This window comes from Struthio camelus, chromosome 1 (genome assembly GCF_040807025.1).
Source record: "Struthio camelus isolate bStrCam1 chromosome 1, bStrCam1.hap1, whole genome shotgun sequence".
Taxonomy (NCBI): domain Eukaryota; kingdom Metazoa; phylum Chordata; class Aves; order Struthioniformes; family Struthionidae; genus Struthio; species Struthio camelus.
This window is the reverse complement of record NC_090942.1, coordinates 191,698,849-191,721,470: the sequence shown is the minus strand read 5'-3', so window position 1 is coordinate 191,721,470 and position 22,622 is coordinate 191,698,849. Positions and strand designations below refer to the sequence as shown.

Below are 22,622 nucleotides of genomic sequence, written 5' to 3'. Positions count from 1 at the left end.
TCAAATTTGGAAACAGAGAGATAAAGAAACATCATAAAAACCCGCAGGCCCCAGTTTTCAAGCCGGATACTATTAGCAAACCGGAAAACTTCTGCACGAGAGAGAATTTATTCTACAAGCACATATATATTGCCAGATACAGAATATTTATTATATTTATATTTACCATTTTGTTCATGTAATTGCTTGATTATCAGAAAGAGATTGAAGCTCTTGCCTTTGCAAAGGACACACATACATTTTGCGTGCTCCTCTTTTGCAAGAAACATTCTCCTTTATAGACAAAAAAAGGAATGAGGACTGGTCACAACGCTAATGAGTGACTTTTCTTTCTGCTTTGCTTTATTTTTAAGGAGAAGCTTTTAAACCGTAGAACTGTACTTTTAATAGCATAGCTTAAATTGAGGAAGGAACCTGGTTAATCTGATGACAGAATTTGTCATCTTCTTTTTTTCTAGACTTTCTAGACCCTTTTCTAGACCTCTAGATTTTCCAAAGAAATTTTAGGTCATTTTAAAATTGTATAGAGCAATTTCACAGCTTTTTATGTATTTTAAAGAATTAAATTTTATTAAAGCCAGGTTCTACATTTTCTAACATTAAAAAAGAGAAATGTTTTATAGGATTTCTGCTTTTAAATGAAATCCATTAATTTACCCCAATTAACATGAAAATTGCAAGCATTCAAACACTCAGGCTACAATTACCTCTCCCCATGCATTTCTTGGCCCATGATGTTGGCACCATTTCTAAGTTGAACACACCCTCGCTAACAAAAGTCATCAGTTTTGTCAGAGCTGACGCAATATATTCCTAATTGCCTACAACAAATTTAGAAATGCTTGTCGATATTTTTTACTAAGTCCTCTGGAGTCATTGATGGAAATCAACCTGTCAGACTCCTGTGACTTCCTGAAAGCAGGTTGAGAGATGTCATGATAAAGGCTCTAGTTTCCAATTGATCAAAGTTGGAGCTGCATATTTCATAGTACTCAGCCCAGCATTTATGCTGCAAGTAAAATATATTGACTAGGAAATTTTGTTCCCTTTTGGCAAAAAAATAACCCTCCTTATGATTTTTTATTTGATATGAGCTTTGAAATGTCAAATTGACAGCTATTGCCAAGATCATAGGCTGAGCTGACCTTCGACCAAGCAAGCAGCATGACTTTCCCCTTACATCCATATGCCTGAAAGTTTTAAGTTCAATGTTCCCGGTAAAGCAAGCCCTTCTTGGTATACCACTGCAGGACATTATCATGAGCATGCAGCATAGCCATTTCTTGTTGCAAGGGTAGTTCATATACTTATTTTTCATTTTAAAGGTGGCTTGTGACATTTAGCAGAAAGATAAACTTAGGGATTATGCTATAGCAATACGTAGCAACACATAAATGGGAAATATAAGTAGACAGAATACATCACCTTTTGGTCCGCTCATTAACCCTGACATGTTACAGATGTGACCAGGATGCAGGCAGATTTGAAGAAAAAGGCAATTCAGTCAGTGTGAAGGGTACTATCCATTGGGCAGGCAGTGAAGCGTGAAGTACTGTATCCTAAGCCATTATGTACAGACCCATACAGGTCAGTAGTCTGCTTCACTTAATGATTTTCCTTCCAAATTATACACTGCGGTGAGACATCTACCCCAAAAACTGTCCTGCCATTGGTGCAATCCCCTTGTATAACTGAAGATGACCTTTGCTTAATCAGCAGCCTCCTCAAGCAACCACAGAAGGAGGCAAGGAGGGAAGAGCCAACAATCTGGATTAAGGTGGGATATGGACAGAAGAGTGCAGTCAGAAACCTGGGCCATGAGGTGCAGACCCAGGTCCTAGGGAAGCAGCGGGAAGAAAAAGCAACATGTCTTAGCCTGTGGTCTAGAAAGTCCAGAAGAATTACGGGGTTAGTCGTGTGTGTCCATCCGTTTCAGTGCAAAATCATCACTAAAAAAATCAAATATGAAACAACATATGTGATAGTTATTTTCAGTCTCCTGTCAAGCGGCAGGACTACACGATGAGATCAAACAGTACTGCTGGAGAAATTTCAGACAGCTATCAATGGAAATTTCCTTTCAGTTCAACAGAGAATTAAGCTAGAGTTAAGTAAATTAACAGTACTTAACAAATCATACAAAATAATAAGTAAAAGTCCAGAAGTGTAAAAACTAGGAGGGCAAAGGATCTTGTCATTTAAACTGCTCCAAGAGCCAATGCATTAGTTACTTATGGCAGTGAAATATCTAAGAATTATCCATAATTTGTACCTTATTGCTACTATTTTTTATGAAGCATTATTGTGCACTTGGCATGTATAACATATAATAAGTCAGCCCTGAGGAGCCTTCGGGAGCTTCACAGCTAAAAGGGCAGACCAACAACGTGTGATCTGGGAAGATTCAGATATAAATGTATTGTATTTCTTCCTTTCTTGAAGCACAATTATATCCAAATCTATTCTCCCAGGGGCCTGAATAGTGCACACCATTGCAGGAAGCCATCTGACATGAAAGACAAATGGGTCATTTGCTAAAGCAAGAGAAATATCACAAACAGGTAGCATATATCCCACTTAGAGGCTCTTGTCCTTTTGAAATTGCAACATATTTTACCTAAGCCAGTGATTACTAATTTGTAACTTCCTTCAAGTAGAAATTAAACCAGTGCTATGAGGAACTTAAAAACAGTGATGCAATTTAAATAACATTAACTGAATACAAAGAAATAAAAGAGGATGTTTGACCTGCTCTGCTGTATTTTGCGGAGCAAAGAAGTAGCATTTTTGTCCATCAAGAAGCTTTAAACAAGAATGAGTAACACCTTTTCCCTCTGTGGAGAGCTAGGTTGGGAGATCTATGGCACATCTTGAAAATTTTCAAACCAAATATTCATCTCTTTATCTTCAGGTCAGTCACTTCTAATCACTTCTAATCATCATGGATGAAGTAGTTACATAGCCATCATTAGCCTACGTTCCCTAGAGGAAAACATTTCCTAGTTCCTTCCTGAATCCCATCTGACAACAGGATGGCAGCGACTATCTGGCTACTCTGGTCTTCAGGTCTTCTCTGCCAGCCTCCCCCAATACAAGCTGGTTCCTTTGCCTCCTGTCCATGCTTAGCCAGAGACCTCATTACGCTTTATTTTTTCCAAGCTCAGGGACAGTGATAGGTCACAATGTCCTCAAAGATCAGATGGCAAGTAAATTGCTATTGTAAATAATATTGCAAATAAATTACACAGTGGGCGGTCTTAAAAGTTTATTATTTTTACATTAGACGTATCTCCACGCCTGATGTTAGTAGTGAAAACCTTAGTGATGGCTTCAGCTCACAAATGCACAGCTTATAGCCAGCTGTTTAGAAGAGTGGGCAACCTTTGCTCAGCATGTATGCGTACATGTAGCCATGTGAACGAAATCACTGCTTATTCTCAGCCCTGCTTAGGTGTAACATGACATCTCACGGTATCCACATGCCTCTGAGCCAAGTAGATGTAGAGCACCTACATTATTTTATTCCTCTTTATATTTCATACTCTCAGTTTTAAAATGTACCTCAGGTCACAAGTTGTTCTCCCTGTCCTTCCCTTCTTCAGCTACGTTACAATGAGAAAGTAAGCTAGCAGGGCTAGCTGGCCTGACCAAGTAGTAATGAGAAACAGGGCCTGTGGCCAGACACAAACCTAACCTAGCCCAGCTCCCAGTGGCAGAAAGTTATTACTAGATGACAGTTATCTGGTGGCCTGTACAAAGTGGCTTTTGCCCTTTTCTTTGAATGCCCTTGCCCTCTTTGACACTAGATGGCCATGCTTTCTCAGGGTCACCTGAGAGCCACAGGACTGAACAGGCTAGGGAAAAGGAGTTGCCGTTTCACCTCACATGTGACACAATAATGTGGTGCCGAAACAGTAGTGAATCACTCCCGCAAACATTTCTTTTCACTGATGTGTGCTCCTCCGCAGATGAGCTAAGTTGTTACCTGGGGAACATAGGGATGGTGCTTTCTCAGGTGAAAAAGTCAGCTCTGCATGCCACCATTGCACACATCCTGCTGGAGATAGGGTTGATTGGGTTCCTCTTGACTGATAAAGAAGATAAGGATTTTCAGACTCTCATTAGTACTGGCTCTTAAATACCTGTTTGTCCTGGAGCTAAACAGCTCTGCCCTGCCTTCTGCTGGAAAAGCTAAGCCCGGATGTCTTCTTGCCTCCCTCTTCTTCCCTGTAGATGGATTTATAGTGACTTGTATTTGTACTGTAATCCGCACAAGGCAAAGAGAGTTACTTTTTTTCTAAAAGTTGACATACTCCTCAAGTCTAGGGCTAGGGTCTTTTAACATCTTCCTTCAGCCTGAACATCACTAAAATATTCAGAATATGATCTAGCCACGGGCAGTTAAAGGGAGATCCATCAAGTCCATGGGAAATCTGTGGAAGAACACAGGCATGTGATATGCATTGTTTTGTTCTATAGTCAAATTATGCACAAATTTATTTACCAGCTTGTTGGATACTTCTTATTTATTCAGGAAAGGTTCTGTATCTCAGCAGATATAAATGTTATAATAAGCAAGCAGCTGGAACTCAATTACACGCCACCTAAAACCTAAATTTCTGCACAATTTGATGAGGTCTTTCACTTTTCTAAGGCTTCCACTGATCAAGGAGAAAGTGCTGTTTCTATTTACTGGCCCTAGAGGTGCCCAGTCCTGGAAGTCATCAGTGTGGTAACTCCAAGCAGAATACATTTTACTCTACAAAGACTGAAGCACTGCAGAGCTTCATTTAAAATGAGGCTACTTGCAGGAAAGGGCCAAGGAGGCAATTACCTGGAAATAACCTCAAGCACATCAGGAAATAACTGAAAAATTTTAATATTCAGCTAGGCTAGCTTTGAGAAGTGCTTCTGACTGCCTCCCTGTTTATGAATGACCAGATCAGGCAGCTTTCTTCAGCAATTTCTCTCCTCTTGGAGGCCTCCCTTCTGCCCACTGCAGTCTGCAGGAGGCAAGGGCAGCCCAGGTAGGCAAACCTGTGGTGGCATTAAACTAATAAGGTGTAGTTGTAATAGCAAGAATCTGTATTTCAGCTTGCTAAATTGAAACCACAGGGGTCCATTCACCGTTGCTCCTAGACTTTGCTGTAGAAAAATGCCATAATCTGAAATACCCAGTCCCTAAATCGTTTCTTAAAATAATTTCTTTAGGACAGTTATAAATCTTACTTTCTTACTTTATAGCTATTTGATGACTATAGACTTCTATATGCATACATTAGTCTCCTTAGTGACAAAATAATCATATTACACAGAGGGATAACAACTTGTTTTGCTCTGAGATAGCCATAAGAAGCCAATGAGCACCCTGGCAGAAGCCTTTGCCCAAATCAAAGATAATGGCACTAGAAGAAGAATATAATGACTGCCTCGGTAGAGAGGCTCCATTGGTAATTGCTATGCAAAAGTGTGCATCTTTTACTCAGATATTCAGCAGGATTAGAGAAGGTAGCAAGGTAGCAAGAACCAACATGCAGGCCACAGACATATTATAAACAAGTCCTAAGGCAGAGCTAAGAAAGAGCATTTGCGGTGTGGATAGGCAGGAATGGTACTTAAAGCTGCGAACAGAGAAACCGTCTCCTGCTGTTTGATTCTTGCTGCATCTACGGAAATAGGACTGTACGCACACTTTGTAAGCGAACAGGATTGTACCAAAGCATTAACGAGTCCATCAGCAGTTTCCTCTCATAACTCAGCCAGCCCCAGAGCCCTGGATTTCTAATCAGTTGGGTCAAAAAGGGGTAACCGTCTCCCCTGTAATGTTCCTCTAATACTGATTTGTTTCTAATTTGAATTACTATTGCAGTCCTGCCAATTAACTTGTACAGAGAGATCTCTGTACTTGAATGAAATAGGCTTCAGGACTGAGAATATAAATGACAAATGTATCAGGAAGCCACTGAGACTTTTCTGATTTTGTTTTTCTAAAGCAAAATAGGCCATTTAGCACATTATATTATTACAAATCATCATTTACAATAATCTCACATAAAAAGAACTGAAATTATCTCCTACTAGACTAAATAATATGATTTCTGAAAAATTTTCTGAGCTGCCAAAAGCCATTTCAAAATTTATATTATAATATGGAAATTGATATGAAATTAAATGTAAAGCAGTTTTGCTTCTCAGTAGTATTAAATAGAACATGTGTGACCAAATAAAATGTCCCAAGGTAAAGCCACAGAAAGCTAGCTGAGTGTGTGCCCTTGAATAAAAAAATACACTTGGCATGTAGAGAGGGATACAGAAATATCTGGACCTCCTCTGGTTCCAGTCCTGAGAGGATGACACCTTTGGGATACACAGAAGAGATGATACCCACCAACACCATGGCTCACTAGCTCTTGAGGAAATACATATGCAAGCAAATATTATACGGAGATTTGTGAGAGAAACCTCCTCATCCACCCATACCCCTGCCAGCCCATATACCTGCCACTGCACAGCCCACTAAGGAACAGGGCTGTGCTTGTCTGAAACACAAGGAGAAATTCGAGCCCCGGACTTTGGGGACACTGGCCACGTTGACTAGAAAAAGCACAAGTTTTTTAACTTTCATGCTGATGAGATGGAGCCCCAGATGGTGACTCTCAAAACACCCAGAACTTTTCAACATCCCTCTCCCCACGCGGGAAATTTCTGTTTCTGCACTGCCACCCATCAGCAAACCGCTCAAATGTCGCTACTAGCCTGGGAAAGCTGCTGTGCACTGGGCAAGACAGTGTGTTTGAGAGCCTGAAAGTGGGCCTTGGCTATCTGCGGGAGAGACTAGACACTTTGTGTTCTGAAGAAATAAAAAAGTATTACTAGAACCAGAGTTAAATGTGGCTGGTACTATTTGGGCAACATTAAGATTATAACAAGGAACTGAGAGTTTTGGCATAACTAGAGATGAGTCAGATGGGAAATACCACTTTCAGGTGCGTGCAGAAATCAGCAAAGTGCTGCCAGGTCTGAGAAGAAAATTGCACACGTGTTGTGAGTGCCCCACGTCAGGCAGAGGCATGGAGTCAGACTGAGCAGCTCTTTCATGGATGGTTTAAGGGAAAGCACACAAGCTGCTGGCGCTAACCTCCTGATTCTCATGTAAGGTCTGGACATTTTTGCAAGCCTGCTGCCCAGAGGAGGACATGACCCATGGTCCCCTCACAAATGGCTCACTATGGTTTGTGCTCCTAGAGCAAGCAGGCACATCCACACTACACAACATTTGGCATGAGGTCTCCTCCAGGCCCCAGGGGGAGCCATGGTAGCCCAAGGAAAGAAATATTATTGTGTGTATTTTTTTCAGTTCAAAATATTGAAAATAATGTGACGGCTCTGTTGCACCAAAGCAATTTTTTTGTGATATGATACCGAGGTTATACGCAGGTGGTACCTGAGGGTGCAAAGCCTGCAGGGACAGTGTTGGAGGAATGGGTGGGTAGAGCAAGGTGAACTGGATGATGTCTCATCCCTGTTTTTTCTTGGCAGCTGATTCTGGAGGGAATTATCAAGAACAAAACCCCGGTTCTGTTTCAGAGGAAACTAGTTATTAAACTAGGCTCAAGAGAGAGCGTAGAAGGGACCTGATATTCACGCAGTGTGGACAGTTAGGTAAACTGGGAATGAAATGGGGAATGAAGTTGTTGGATAGTGTAGACACACAAAAGGAGGACATTCTCCAAGTAGAAAAAGGTACCAGATATCGGACAAGGGCTTTTCTAAAAAAAAACTTTCCAATTTTTCAAGCAGGTGAGAGTTTTTTTGTAAAAAAATTTTGCTGCTTGAAGGAAAGAGTGCCTTTCTCTGAGCAACAATCCTTTCAGAGGTACCTGGTGCTGCAGCACTTCTCTGTCGTTGCTCATGATTTGGCCCATAACCTGAATATGGCTGAATCCATGCTAAAACTTGAGCTGGGGAGGTTTTTCTTTTTTGTGTGCAGGAGAGAAAAGGTGCTGAATTTTGCTGAGAAACTGTAATTACATTTTTAAAAGGTATTTCCTATCCCTTGGACATTCATTAAGATACACAGTAGTTCTCATTTGTATTCCTCAAATCAATTCCAACTGCTGTATCTGGGGTGAAAGTACATGACTTACAGGTTCTGCTTGAAGGGGATTTCATGTAAGGAACCTTGACTTCACCAGTTTACTCCCTCCCTCTTTTCTTGATCCTAAGTAGCCCGAATGTGTCCGTCTTCAGGACATATTGTAAAGTCTGGCTCTGATTCATCAGTAGCCTCAGCAGCTCAAGGTAGCTGCAAACCCACTTTACCTGTCCAGTTAAAACGGTTTTATGGCTGCTGTGAATCCCTGAAGATTTGCAAGCTAGCAATGCATACCATTAAATCAACCTTTGTCAGTTTTACCAGGCCTTTCACCTTCATGTGACAGAAACACATGAAGGATGCTATTGCTTTAGCTTTGAACCTTTGGGGCTTCAAAGAGCACTCTGTCACTATGAAACTGTGCCCATATGGTTGAGGCTTAATGCAGGATTTATCACTGATCTTTATTGTTTGGATTCTGTTTTGTGGTTTATTAGAAGTACCTGGCGTTTGAAACAGTCACCTGTGTATAAATCAAGCTATATAAATAAATCACTGCATACTGAAGGAATATATTTAGGATTTGTCTGGAAGGAAAAAATGTTGTGATATAAGCGGGAGTGTCAACTGGAAATGCAGAGGCTAATGCACCTTCAATGCTTGACTGGATGCTCCTGTTGTGTGCTGAATGCTTCCCCTGTGCCTCAGCTTCATTTGCTTTGGAAGCAGGGTAAGTCAAACTGTAAAAAAGCACTCAGGGAATACCAGCATTTTTCCAGAGTGACCTTGAGCTTAGTGAGAGGCAGGAAAGTAGTGTGGTTCTGCAACAGCCCTTCCAGGGCTGTTCAACTTCCAGGGAAGTTGATTTTTTTCTCTTGTCATGGGAATGCACACGCACATTCTGTGTCTTCTTACTTAGACAGCCACAGTCACCAAGAGTAGGGAATGGAAAGCAAGGGCAGTATAAACATCAATAAATTATATATTTGAATTATCAAGGAGAAATAGACCAGTCTGCTTTGATCTTTAACAAATGAATTCAGTTAGTTGCTATAATATATGATAAAAGCTAATAGTTGACCCATGCCAACCATTCAGTCATTGCCAAGCTGCGATGAATGTAGTTCAGCTTCATGTGGGTTGCTCCTGAAGAATATTCAATTTGCATGGAATCTGATTACCCAATTTAGGCCCCATCCACATTGCACTGAAATTAATAGGAACATTTCTATTGATTTTACTGGACGTTGTCTCAAGTAAAATTCCAGGACTTGTGTGTTGCAGTCTACACTGACAGTAGTGTTTTTCTGAAGACAAAGTAATAATTTTGCTCTAAAAGTCACTTGGCTTCTCAACCATATTTGGTCTATCGTAGCGCTAATAAAACCTGTGTCATTAAGCTGCCTGAGCAAAATATGGTGCCTAGAGAATTTAGGAATATTTATACATATGTTAGGACTAAGCACGATCCAGTCATCAAGCATGAACCCACCTCAGGTTCACATTGTGCAAATCCACATGCAGGCCAGGATTTAGGTGAGGTTAAGGAGTGGTCTGAGAAAAGATCTGGGCCCATGCTAGCCCCTAGTGCAAACTGATACATGCGGCTTATGTGCAGTATAGGTGAGCTCTGCGCAAAAAGCCTAGCCCATTCACCACTACATACTTCATCTGGTCTTGTGGTGACTGCATGGAATAAGCATTGTGGGCAGACCCATTGGCCAGATCCTGAAATGCAGGCTGAAGTGCAGCTTCAGCTCACACCCTTAAAGAGTGTGGGAATTTTCAGGAAAGCCACATATATCCTACCACAGCTTGGCTGGATGCTGAGGACTGGTTGGGGTATGCTCGGGGCTCTAGCCCACTCTGGGACCCTCACCTGCAGACACAGTGCTTTGGTATCTTTGGCTAGTGGGAGGATGCTCGCTGCTATGGCCCACAAGACTGCAGAGCCCAGTCTTGGGCTTTCCCCCTCTCTTGTTTCTTTAACGCCTGAATGTGTGGTCCTTTAGGGAAGTGCCATGTTGCCTATCTGTTTGCTCAGGCTCTTCCTCTGCAAGACGCTAGGATGGGGTAAATGGGGACAGTTATTTTTAACACAACCTTTGTCAACTCTGTTATTTTAAATATGACTTTAACATTTTTAATATGCGGCTAAATGCATGCTGCATCAGCATGCATTTTTCATGTATCAGTGAATGCACGAATACAGCTTAGATGAGAACTTTTTGTTATCTGCGTCTGGAGTATGAGTTTGATCTTACCCCTACCTGAGTGACACGTGAATGACTTCCTTGGCCGTGTGTGACGCCTCTTAAAAATCCCATCAGAACAGTGGAGCGAGGCTGCATATGGAAGCTCCTTTATTTCCAGTTTAAACATGGTTGCCTTTGAATTTGGTCCCTCTGTCCTCAATGGGATTTGCCATCCTTCCGCTAACAAGAAGCCAGAAGCTACATGTTGAAGAGGGACAAATTATGTTCCTTTATGGGGGGAAATAAGTTCAGTCTCAGCTGGCATACGAAAGGGGAGACTTGGGCTGGAAGTTAATTCACGCCATGCAGGAATGGCATATTATCATTTGTGGGATCCTCTATGTCAGCTGAACTGGGATGTACACAAAACACAGGTAACAGCTACCAGTGTTCTCTTTCATCAAAACGTGTTATCTCTGGTATTTTCGAACTGTATATAGGCCAGCTATCTGAGGCTGTAGAGGCAGGCTATCTTCTTGCCTTGAACGGTCATTCAGAAAAACATATACGACTACCAGGGACTGCTACAGCTCTGCTGTGAAGAGTGCTTTTGCACTTGTTAAAGGAATCAGAAGGAGATGTCAAAACTCCAGTTACAAACTGAAGTTCATTTCCATTCAGTCGCTTTTTAAAGCCAGAAATCTGGATTTAAGAGATCAGTTCTCCAGACGTTGCCAACAACAAAACAAAACAGATGGAGAAGTGCTGCCCCTGTGTTGGGTGAGGACCTGCAACTGATTTTGGCCTTTTACTTGAAAAAGCTCGCAATTTTGCTAAAATTTTCCTCTTTCCAGTGCTGCTGGCTCTCCTCCTATGACTCCTGGGTGCAACTTCTGAACCATAAGGTCCGTAGCAGTGAAAGGCATCTTTTTACTCCGTCAATACCATTGCTTATTTTATCTCTGCAGCTCACACTAGGTCCTTGAATGAGAGGACAAATCAGCCCTGCTGTTATCTATACAGGGCAGAACTGGATAGGAAACTTGTGGTATTGCTCGACTAGTGCTGTATTTTCATGCAGCTGAAGCCTAATGCTGGGAGGCACTGGGTGCCTTCGGTATCCCTTTCACTCACCCCCAGAAGAAAAGGAAATTCAAAGCATTCCCAGGTGCCTGGAAGTGTTCAGCACCTTCTGTTGTCTCAAATTTTTTGGCCTTCCCTGGGCAACGCAGCTCTTGTAGGTGACTTCTGCACTGTCAGTCACATTGACTCGGAGCCTGGAGTCGCTGGGGGTTTCTGTCAGCTTGACCCAGGAGCTGCCACACACTGCATGATTTTGCACCTCACACATTGGCTTCTCACACCCTAAGTTCCTCTATTTAGGCTTGTGCAGTCTTGGAACAGAAATAGAAAGAGCAATACCGCAGGCTATCCACTGGCTTCTGCCCTGGGCAGATAAGAACGGTGCTCTTGTAATTGGCTCAAGGCATTACAATGACTCAATTCAAAGCTGTGCAGATAAAATAAGCTACAGTGTTGTTAGAAAAATAAAGAGCCTTGCGAAAGCTTCAGAAGCACTGTAAGAATGGAACATTTGAAAAGAATAATAATTTAATACTATTATTGCTATTATTATTGTTGATTTGTACTGTGTCTGGACTCTAGAGCCCCTCTCCAGGACTGCAGCACTGTTATGTTGGGCACTGCGCATACATGAAATGAAGAGAGAGCCTGTGCTTTAAGCAGTGGAGTAGGAGGAAGGGAAAGGAGGTGAGGTAGAGGACAGGTGCCATTGTGTGCTGACATTGAGACGATGAGGTTCAAAACCCATACTCTAACCAAGAAGGACTTGCTGGACATACAGGGGACAGGGCAAGGCATCATGAGAAATTCTTCTCTGGTTCCCTGTTTCTTCTTCAAAAGCTGGACACAGCATCTGGGATTGCTGTTCAAAGATGCAAAGGGGAGTGAGGCTTCTAGGTTATGCTAACTTTCTGCAGGAGTCAGGCTCCTAGCTGCTTTCACCCAAATAGGGCTGCAGGATTGCTCCCTGGTTCACAACTCCACTTTCATCGTCTTAACAGTACATCATCCCTTTTGGTGTCTGAATATTGCCTCTCTTGGAAAGCTAGCATCCGCTTCGGGGAGTGGAGGAAAGAACTATTTTAAAAAAACACCAATGACCAAGCAAACAGCAGCTGTTTGGTTTTGCACAGATGCTGGCAGCATTTGCAGAAGTCTCTGAGGAAATGGCTGAGTGGGCTTGAATCAGGTGGAGCAGTCCAAGGTGAATACACTTTATCATCTTGCCTGCTGAACATTACCATGCAAGAACAGAGTACGTGCTCCAAGGGAAGAGAAGGTTTGCAGTGCTGCTGTGCCTTGGGAGTTGTGCTTTGAGAGGGCAGCCTATATAGGCTGACAGCACCGTAAAGCCTATATAGGCTGACAGCACCAGAAAGGGACATACACAGGCCTGGAGGGTGAACTAAGTCTCAGGCTGTCTCATACTGGTGTCCCTCCGTGTTTAATCTGGCCTCATCTTTTCCCTGGCTGTTGCCATGGAAAGCTTTCTTTTTTTTTTTTTTTTTTTTTTTTTTTGCATTTAGCCTGCGTCGACTGTATGAAGATTGCAGGGGGGAAAAGAAAAAGATCCAGCAGAAGATCACTTCAGACCTGCTAAAAATTTTTTTCTTTCCTCCTGGAATAGCTTGGTATTTCACAGCCTAGTCAGAAATCATTACCCAGAACACTCGAAATCTTCTAATGAAAAACAGGCTAAGGCCACTTTTAACAGTTGACAGCCAGTATGAGAAAAAAAGGAGGAGATATCATCTTGCCTACAATTGATAAAAGCCTCTGCCAAAGTAGCAGGGAGCAAGGAGCAAGTCTGGAGATCATTACAAGTGGGGTCAAGACCCAAGAACAGGAGAACTTATGCTTCTGCTGCTATCAGGCGTTATGTGAAAGTTTCATGGAAACGTATTCTACCTGTGGCTGAGTTTTTTTGAAGGAGAGAGGGAATCTAGATTAGAACAACTGCAGAATCCCTTTAGTAACCTCAGTGCTGTTTTTCTCCTACTCTTCTTTGCTAGAATCCTGTAAAGGTGATTACAGCCACTTACAAATGCCAGGGCCCAGCAGACCACAGCTTAGTTCATAAAACTTGACATCTGCAAGACCAACCCTTCATACAGCATCCTTTGTTACTGTAGTCCCAGTAAAAATGTCCCAAGAACAGGATTAGCATCATGTCGCTGATGAAACATGAGACGCAATACTATTCCGTTGACTGTGCAAATTCAATTTGCTTTAGGAGGTCTATCAGTTTTGGCTGTATCTGTTGGTTTAAATTATGTCCTCTAACTAACTACTCATTGCTCATTTTTTGTGAAATGATTTGTGTACAGGTCAGGGTGTTTTGCCTAATTTTTCTTGGAGGTTGGAAGTGGGATTTATTATTATTGTGTTTAACGTTCTCTTTCTCTAATCCACCTTCAGGTATCTCCATGCCTATACCAGTCTTTGGTCTACAAGATGATTCCAAAGTGTTTAAGAAAGACAGCTGCCTACTTGCAGATGAGAATTTTGTCCTAATAGGCTCTTTTGTGGCATTCTTCATCCCTCTAACCATCATGGTGGTGACCTATTTTTTAACTATCAAGTCACTGCAGAAAGAAGCTACCTTATGTGTGAATGACCCTGGCCCAAAGACCAAGTTTGCTTCATTTAGTTTCCTCCCTCAGAGCTCCCTGTCTTCAGAGAAACTCTTTCAGAGGTCTTTGAACAGAGACACGGGGACTTCCGGGAGGAGAACGATGCAATCCATCAGCAATGAGCAGAAGGCTTCCAAGGTTCTTGGCATTGTCTTCTTCCTGTTTGTTGTGATGTGGTGCCCATTTTTCATCACCAATGTGATGGCTGTAATTTGCAAGGAATCATGCAATGAAGAAGTCATTGGAGGACTACTTAATGTATTTGTTTGGATTGGCTACCTTTCTTCGGCTGTCAATCCACTCGTATACACATTGTTCAATAAAACCTACCGCTCCGCTTTTTCTCGTTACATTCAGTGTCGCTACAAGGAGGAGAAGAAACCTTTCCAGTTGATTTTGGTGAACACTATCCCAGCGCTTGCATATAACTCCAGCCAGCTCCAGCTAGCACAAATGAAGAGTTTGAAAAAAGAGGCCAAAATGATGGCTAAGGATTATTCGATGGTTACAATAGGAATACGTCACTTAGATGGTACCTCAAAGGGAAATATCAATCCAGTGAATGAAAAGGTTAGCTGTGTGTGACTCTGCTAGCCTGTTGGCAGCTGCCATGACAACTAGAATGTGTACGCTGAAAATTTCACCTTGCTGTGAGAGGCTCTGATAGCTTAGGAAAATTAGCCCTGTTCAAGAGACCCTCCAGTAACATCACATACGCCTCATATCATCCCACTGATGAAAAACAGGGTTGAAATGGTATCAAATGTGCAATTTTTTTTCATACAGTACTTTGGCTGTTTTAAGCACAGGCTTTATTAAACTTATTTTTTTAATATTCTAAAGGATATATTTCTTAAAGAAAAAATGCAATTTCTGGTATTATAACATGGGCTGTGAAGAAATCTACGCATTTCTTTTGTTTTTGCAAATGAAAGCTAAGCCGTTCTTTGGTTTCCTTGCAGATTAGGTTCCAGCTAGTTTGTCTTGCTATATGGAAGTTTGTTATCAATTACTGAATGAGCACTTTATGGAATTTTAAATAAAATGATGGTTTATTTACTAATATATATTTAAAATAAATTTTGAAACATTAAAGAAAAATCTATTAAAACCTGTATAGATCAGTTATAGAAATTTTGGTAACAGGGTTTTTATGGCTATATTTTCTTCTGAATGACCATTCTGAAATGTTACTGGGCTCTTCTGCCATTTGTTCTGTAGTTCAAATTAGCAGTCATCAAAAGTAAATTGTACTTGAATGCTCCCTTGATTCTACCACCACTCTTAATCTTTATTTCATGTCTTGCACTTTTATTTCCATTCCACAAGTTTCATCTGTTCTATTTAAAATGTGAAAATACTTTTTTCAAGAGTAATTATTGGGCTTGGTTCTCTGCTCTTTCATACTGGTGTTGACAGAGAAATTAAGTGAGAGAAGAGCATGAAATATCAGGTGCAACGTTGCTACATAATTTTAGGAAGCATTCCATATCCATTCTTCTGGTCCAGTTCCAACAGTCTGATTTAAGTAATGTCAGTGGAAGTTTTGCAGGACTAAACCTTTCGTAAGGGATTTCAACAGATTATCTCTCACCATTTCTCTTTGGTTAAAAAGGCAATTGTGCTTTTGATTTTTGTTTTAGTGCTTGTAGAGTCAGAATTATTAGAAAACTGTTACTTGCACAAAATTGGTTTCCTTGGTTTTGCTGTTACGGAAGATTGCTCAGGAACAGTAGGTAGCTTGCACTATTAGGACTCAGCCTTAATGAAATATATATGGGCAAATGGGGCCCATTTGAAAGTAACGGACTTATAAACACCACAGTATTTCACTGCACAGCTCCAAGGGCAGAATACATTATGTAAAGAACACCAGTTACATTGTTTTACAGAAATGCCTAGTCATGAAACCATGATGCCTTTCGGGCATCACAGACAGTTTCACTGAAGCCAGTGGGGCTCTGCCGGAGAGCAGAAACATAAACGTTGCACCCACCTGTAGAACTTAAATCCAGATATGTGATTCTTTACATGGATTTTGCAACCATAGTCCGGAGAAGTAGGATGGACTTGTCTCAGACTCTGTCCACTCTGAAAAAAGGACTGCTTCATCTAGAAGCCAAACTCCAATGCCTTCATCATTTTGTAAGTCCTTCTTTTGAAGTTGTCCAATTTTCTTAAAAAAATTAAATAAATCCTCAGGCAAAGAAAGAGACAGACAGAATCTGATTCTATCCTATGCACTGGCATGTTTGTTTGGAAGACGGAGACCTTTAGTTTAAAATGTTGAATTCTGTAGCAGAGGAGGACTTTGATCTTGGGTGGTTATTTTGCTGATTTTCAAGCAATTGCTTTTATTGTTCTGTTGCCAGTGTGAAAACCAAATCTGCTGGTTTTACAAGCGGTAACTCCCAACATGGGATGGGTCAGAGCCGCTTGGCACAGGTCACTGAGGAGCTCTGTGTAGGCTTGGTGACAACGACTCCCCTCACAGCCTTCAGCCTCAGTGTGTGTGCGCAGGTGAAAGTGGCGTGCTGTGCCCTGCTGGAGCAATGGCATGTGTTATTCATCAGTACATGGCCACTAATGGCTCTCCAAAAAAACAAGAACAACCCAGAGAAATTGAGGTTTTGTTTGTTTTTTTGAAAGAAGACTGGAATTACAGGACCCCGTGCAAGTGGTCTAAGCACTGTGCTCAAGCCGAGTTTGTTTATATGCTCTCTCTGGCCTTGGAAACATTCAGTCATCACATCCAAACTGAAACTGCCTCGGCAGAAGGATAAATGAACTTGGTACCCTCCTCTCCCTACACATACCCCACTCCAGAGTAGCACAGCAAGAGGGTGTTGTGAGTCTTCATCCCTACACAGGCAGAGAAAGGATTTCAGCTGGAATCTGCTAAGCACTGCTGAGCAAGTGGACCACTGGAGTACCAGGTGGAAGCAGTGACTTTCCTCTGTCTCCTGCTGAGTTTGATGTAGAGTCTAAACCAGCAGGTTTGCCCTAAGGGCAGGAGCCAGGTCGCATCACCCAGGCCAGCCAGGCAAGCACTAGCACTTGGAGCACAAGAGCTCCAAGGCATTCAATGTAATGGGGTTTCAGATACCTCCTGGTGTTTAGATGCCTCCACTTAGCAGCTGGGAAAATGGTTTTCAGGATTCACCCTTGGGCTTGGGCACCTTAGCAAAGAGGTAGGCAGTAATAAAAACTGAGCTCTTTTCTGGGTAGAGGTCTGAGGCTCAGGATCGGGCACCAAACCAAATTGCTTTCATACGATGAATACTGACATAGGATTGAAGGGACTCTATCGGAAAGGAAACACAGGAGCTTCCACCAGTGCACGGAATTGCCATGTTTTGTAAAATTTGTGCCCATCTTGATGTGAGCATCTGCCATGTGAGAGAAAGAGGCAGAGAGAGCAGTGATTCCTGGCCCCACCATCAGTTTGTGTCAGGGAGCAGAGCTGGCTTGCATACCAAAAAATTTACATGGGTGTCCTGCACTTTTCTGAAGCTCAATTCTTCCAGAACCTCCTGAGGCTCTAGTTGCTGCCCTGCACAGTCTCCTTCACCAGGCTGTGCTCAATAAGCTGTTACTAAGCATTTAATGTTGACTGCTTATGCTCTCTGCTTACTGTCTGCATTTCACCCACACGGCACAGCAAATCAGCCCCTCTGTTTCTCATTCATTTCACCTTCTGTTTCTCTTTCGTAATGTCAAATTGCTCAGGTTGCAAATACTGACGGGGAATGTTTCACTACAAACAAAAAGGAGTTCAATTATTCACTTGACGTTTCTTTAAAAAATGACTCTGAGCATTAAATTCTTTCCAGCTTATTAAAATAAAGCCTATGTTTTGGACCTAAGTGACCTGACAGCATTTCTTTAATTGACAGCTGGAGGTAACATAATACTCACTTTTTTGGTTAAAAGTAGGGATATCTGATGCCTGACTTTTTAATACTGTGAGCACTCAGATAGGTGGTTTTAATGAGTGATCAGTGGCTTTTGCCTAAGAAGCCTCTCTAAGCCAAGATAAGATAATGCATAAGATAAGGACCAATATCTCCAGCTCTCTACGAACATCTTTGACCGTATTGTGAGGCCTGATTCTGCCATCTTGCACGAATATGTTAATAGATTTTTGTGTGGTTTGCCTTAGTGAGGATGACAGAGTCAGTGTCTGAATTTCTAATACCCACCATTCTGGATCTGGAAGGTTAATAATCAGTAGATAGCAATTAAGAGAGTCATCATATTGCTGACAGATGTCAAAGATCAGCAGTTTTAAGACCAGAATTTTATAGCACTGGGGCCTATGCTTGGAATGACCTCTTGAACTCCAGAACACTACAGTTTAATAAACGTGACCAGCTTCAGAGCAACAATTCTATCTTGCAAAAAAAAAAAAAAAAAGTGTTTTCTATATGCATCAGACTGGAATGGAAATGTCTGAAAATTTCCAGGAATAAAAAAAAAAACATTCATTATAGAATAGCTCTGAGGTTAGGGTCTTCCCCTACCACACAGGAGAAGTATTCTCCCTGTTTGATGAGTCAGTCTGTCACGTTTGCATCCAAAAAAAATTACTTTGACTGAAAAATGTTTTAATCAACAATTTTTCAAATAGATTTACATTTTATTACTGTTTAAACTGCATCTGAAAAATGTCCAAAGACATAAAGCTCACCATATATCTCCTAAGCTGGTGTGCACACTTTATATACTTCAGGGTAAAAAATCCTCTGTATCTATCTCATTCTGTCAGTCATGCACTGTACTTAGGTAATATTATTGCCAAACGGTGAGATGCATTCTATTTTGAATACATATGTTTGCTTATGTAAATACATAGAGAAAAATGTTTGCTGTATTTTGTAAATGTTAATGTAAAACGGTGTTCTAATGCTTTATTGTTTTGTCAGATCCCACTGCTAGTAAAGCAGATTAAAATATTCAAACGAGATCAGCTGTTTTATAAACTGGAAGTCTGTAGTTTTTTGGGTTTGGTTTAATTTCCTCCATACATAGCCGCAGTAAATTGCTTGCTGGAGGCTAAAATCATGTTTAATATCTTGTTAGGGACAGACAAAGAGGAATAGTGCACTACACACCTTGACTAGCTCAGTGAACGGTGGTCCTCAATGAGGCATTGTAATCATTCTGTCTTTAGTCTAAAGATGGCAGTTCTTCTAATGAAAAGGTATACTCTTTGGATAAGTGCATATGCCTTAAAATGTTTTGGTCTCAGAAACAATGTATTGGCAATAGTAATATGCCAATTAAATTAATTTCATTAGGAAGTCACACTATAAAAGTAAAATTAATAAACATCATAAATAAATAGCGTTACAGCTGCTTGCACAAACACAGAAAGTACCCGAGTTACAGAACCACAGTGCCATCTATTGGTAGCATTTCCTTTCACAAGGAATAGTATCATAATCAGAAATTGAATGGATTTTGTTATCTACTTCTTGGTTTTTCCACCCTAACTCAAAAACAAATGCATTCGTGAACTAAACTGATCTTATGGCCTACATGCTCTTGTTTATATTCACAATGTATGCCAAAGTAGCAAGGCTATTTTTAAAAAGTTCTCTTAAAACCTAGATGTAATCCTAAGAGTTTCATCAATCTTTATAATGTGTTAAGGGAAACCATACAAAGGTGTATTTTTCAGAAGTCTTCAAATGAAGGGGAACAGGCTGTTCTAGTTACAAACCTCTGAAGCACCAGAGAGTGAAATGTGTTAGATAAAATCCCCGAAATGAAAATCCAGTCAGTTTTATCTCTACAATACTACATTACTATACATAGGCTCCAAGGTATTATAATTTCTCACGTTATCTGGAAATCTCCTCTACAGATTTACCACTTCTGACATAATTTGCACTGACTGTTGAAAGAGAATACATTTAGCTCATCCATCTGGCACTTCAAGCCATAAAAGCAAAAAAGATATTTGGAAAAGAAGACATTTGCTCCACAGATTTCTAGTAGAAACCTCTGAGAAGACTGCTGAAAATACGGCATAAGGGTATTCGGAAAGTTTCTGTAATCAGTGAAGAACTCCGATATACCTGCAGTTTTGACCTATGAGACCTGGCAAACAGACATGGCCATCTGAAAGTCTCCTTGCTTGAACCTTTTTCTGTTTGATGTTGATGTTTGTGATTTAATCATAGACATTTCATGTTATCTGACCCTGAAAGTAGTTCTAACTACAGTTCTGCAAACCATAGTTTATTCCGGCCAAAGTTTATTAACTAAATAAAAACTTAAAGTTTTCCCGTTGGATTGTAATCTTAATTTTAGGGCAAATAAAAGCTGATGAAATCAATAGTTTTATTCGAACTCAGTGTGTCAGTTTACAGGTGTAATGTTAGTCACATTCTTAGTGCTTGCAGGACACAAATCAGGATCAAACAATACTAATTTGTAACAAACGAATGCAGATAATTCTTCCTGCACTCGTTAGTTAAACTGTGGAACTCAATGCAACATGACATTGTAGAAGCTAAGTTTACACGGTTTCCAAAAAGGATTGGGCACATAAATGAAGGAAAAAGCCAAAGAGGGCTCTCTAGCGTAAAATGATAGACAGCTCTAGTCAGAGAATTGTAGGGATCTCAGATTGCTAGCAGAGTGCTCTCTGGAGCTATTGGTGCATGCTCACCTCTGCTTGTGCTCCTGCCTCTACCAGTTTGTGCTACAGATCATCTTCAAAACAGGGTGTTGACCTGAATGGGCCTTTGGTCTGAACAACTACAGCTGTTCTTATGTTAGGTTTCAAACTGAAAAAGTGATCTATGTATGAATTTAATTAAGCACTGTCCCATTTTTCTGTTCTTGCTCTTCCATAAATATTTGTGCAGGTACCTTTGCGACTGACCTGAAAGATCTCAAGAAGTTCATTTCTAAATTCTTACACTGCAGTTCACTAACAATACAAATATTAGTATCTTGTGAGTTCCTTGTTATATATCCTGTTATGTGGCAAGTGTTCTGTAGCAATAGAGAAGTTTGCCAGTATACAAATGAACTTTCCACATGAACAAAACTCACCATGGCTGGACTCAGGAAATCTCAATCTCAGTTCTCCGTCTCTGAAGTGTGGAAAACACTTTTTTTTTTTCCTTTTTATCTTTTAGACAGTGAATTCTTCAGGTCAGGAGTTTTGCCTCATTGGGCGTTTCTACAGTGCTTTCTCCTGTGGACTTTGTCTGCCAAGGACAATATCGCTCTTGGCCCCTTTTTAATGACTGATATTATCAACAGTACAGAATACCATCTCCCTTCCTCACTGCAACTTAGATTTCTTTTAGAACTCCAAAATCTGACTCTGGACTGAAGCTTCTTCTTCTCACAAAGACCTATTCTTCTTCTTTCAGTACCTTTGCTACTGCAGGGAACACAATAATCAAGTTTTTTCTTACCTATATGTCTAACTCTTTTTTTTAATTTACTGTTCTTCACAGTGTGACATCCTCCGAAAACACAGAAGATGTATCCAAGACATAAAAATAACAAGGGAAACTTGGGTAAGTACTGAAAAAAAGTTGAAGCAGGGGAATACACTTTTCAGAGAATTTGACCAGTGTATGATACCTTCTTTGGGTACATACTACTCTTCATCCAGAAAGTTCCTAAAATAAAGCTAATTTTCAAATAACAAAAGCTTGAAGCTTTTTTGGCAAAGCTGGATTACACCCAAGCCCTGTCAGGTTCTCCGGTGTGCGGGCACACCTCTGCCACAGCTAAATGCCACCGGGGGCAAATTCTAGGCACACACCAACCAATGGCCCAGTGGAGCAACCTCCAAACAAAAGCAGAATGGCAGTGGTGCCATGCTCTGATTACGTCCGTAATGTGGGCTACCAGCAGAGCAGAATGCCAGAGTGTATCACAACTCACACCTACTGACCAGCTTAGACACAGCCTCTAAGACTGGGAGAACTTTCCACAAACAGCTTAATGCTTTGTTAATGTAATCTTTGATGTTTCCTCAGTCATGCAATGCATGCAGTTCACAGTGCTGGGATACAGGTGTCTGCCATTTTACTTTGGGACAGATTCCAGTATTTTAGGTGTGGTGAAGATTCCTGTTCTATAAGTGGCAACGTTGGAAACAGTGCCACCAATAACACAGTAAAACGGTGATTATCTAGAATATCAGCAATAAAATCAGAGTTGGATGCTGTCACTTCACACTTCATTTTCCATCCGACTGTTTGAGCTGAAAACTATTTTAATGATGATATCAGAAACCTCAGTGGATAAAAAACACTGTTTTGGAGAAAGAAAGAGAGACAGAATGTGAAAAAGCACAAAAAAAAACTATTTGCCCTTTCAGCAGGAGTTGACCTAAGTCAAATTCTAATGAAGAAGAACAGCAAAAAGTTATCAGTATGGGGAATGAGAATAAACCTTACCTAATTTCAATATAATAGTAAGAAGAGGCCTTCACAGAGCAAGAAATACTCTAAAATGCCATTAATATTAAAATTTAGCCCAAAAAGATGCAACTAACTTGTAGCTTATAAATGAACCATTAGTCTGTATTTCATGAAGTTCATTTGCAACAAATAATAAAAGGAAATCAGGGAATAAATA

At 40.8% G+C, this 22,622-nt stretch overlaps 1 protein-coding gene across 1 annotated transcript in view; it reads left to right on the top strand.

Annotated features, from left to right (window-relative positions):
- Positions 1–22,622, top strand: part of HTR2A (5-hydroxytryptamine receptor 2A) — a 59,546-nt gene that overhangs the window by 13,755 nt on the left and 23,169 nt on the right. The window contains exons 3-4 of the mRNA XM_068929806.1: positions 13,792–14,576; positions 21,488–21,550. Of these exons, the coding sequence (XP_068785907.1) occupies positions 13,792–14,576; positions 21,488–21,550 (848 nt within the window). The remainder of the gene's footprint in view (positions 1–13,791; positions 14,577–21,487; positions 21,551–22,622) is intronic.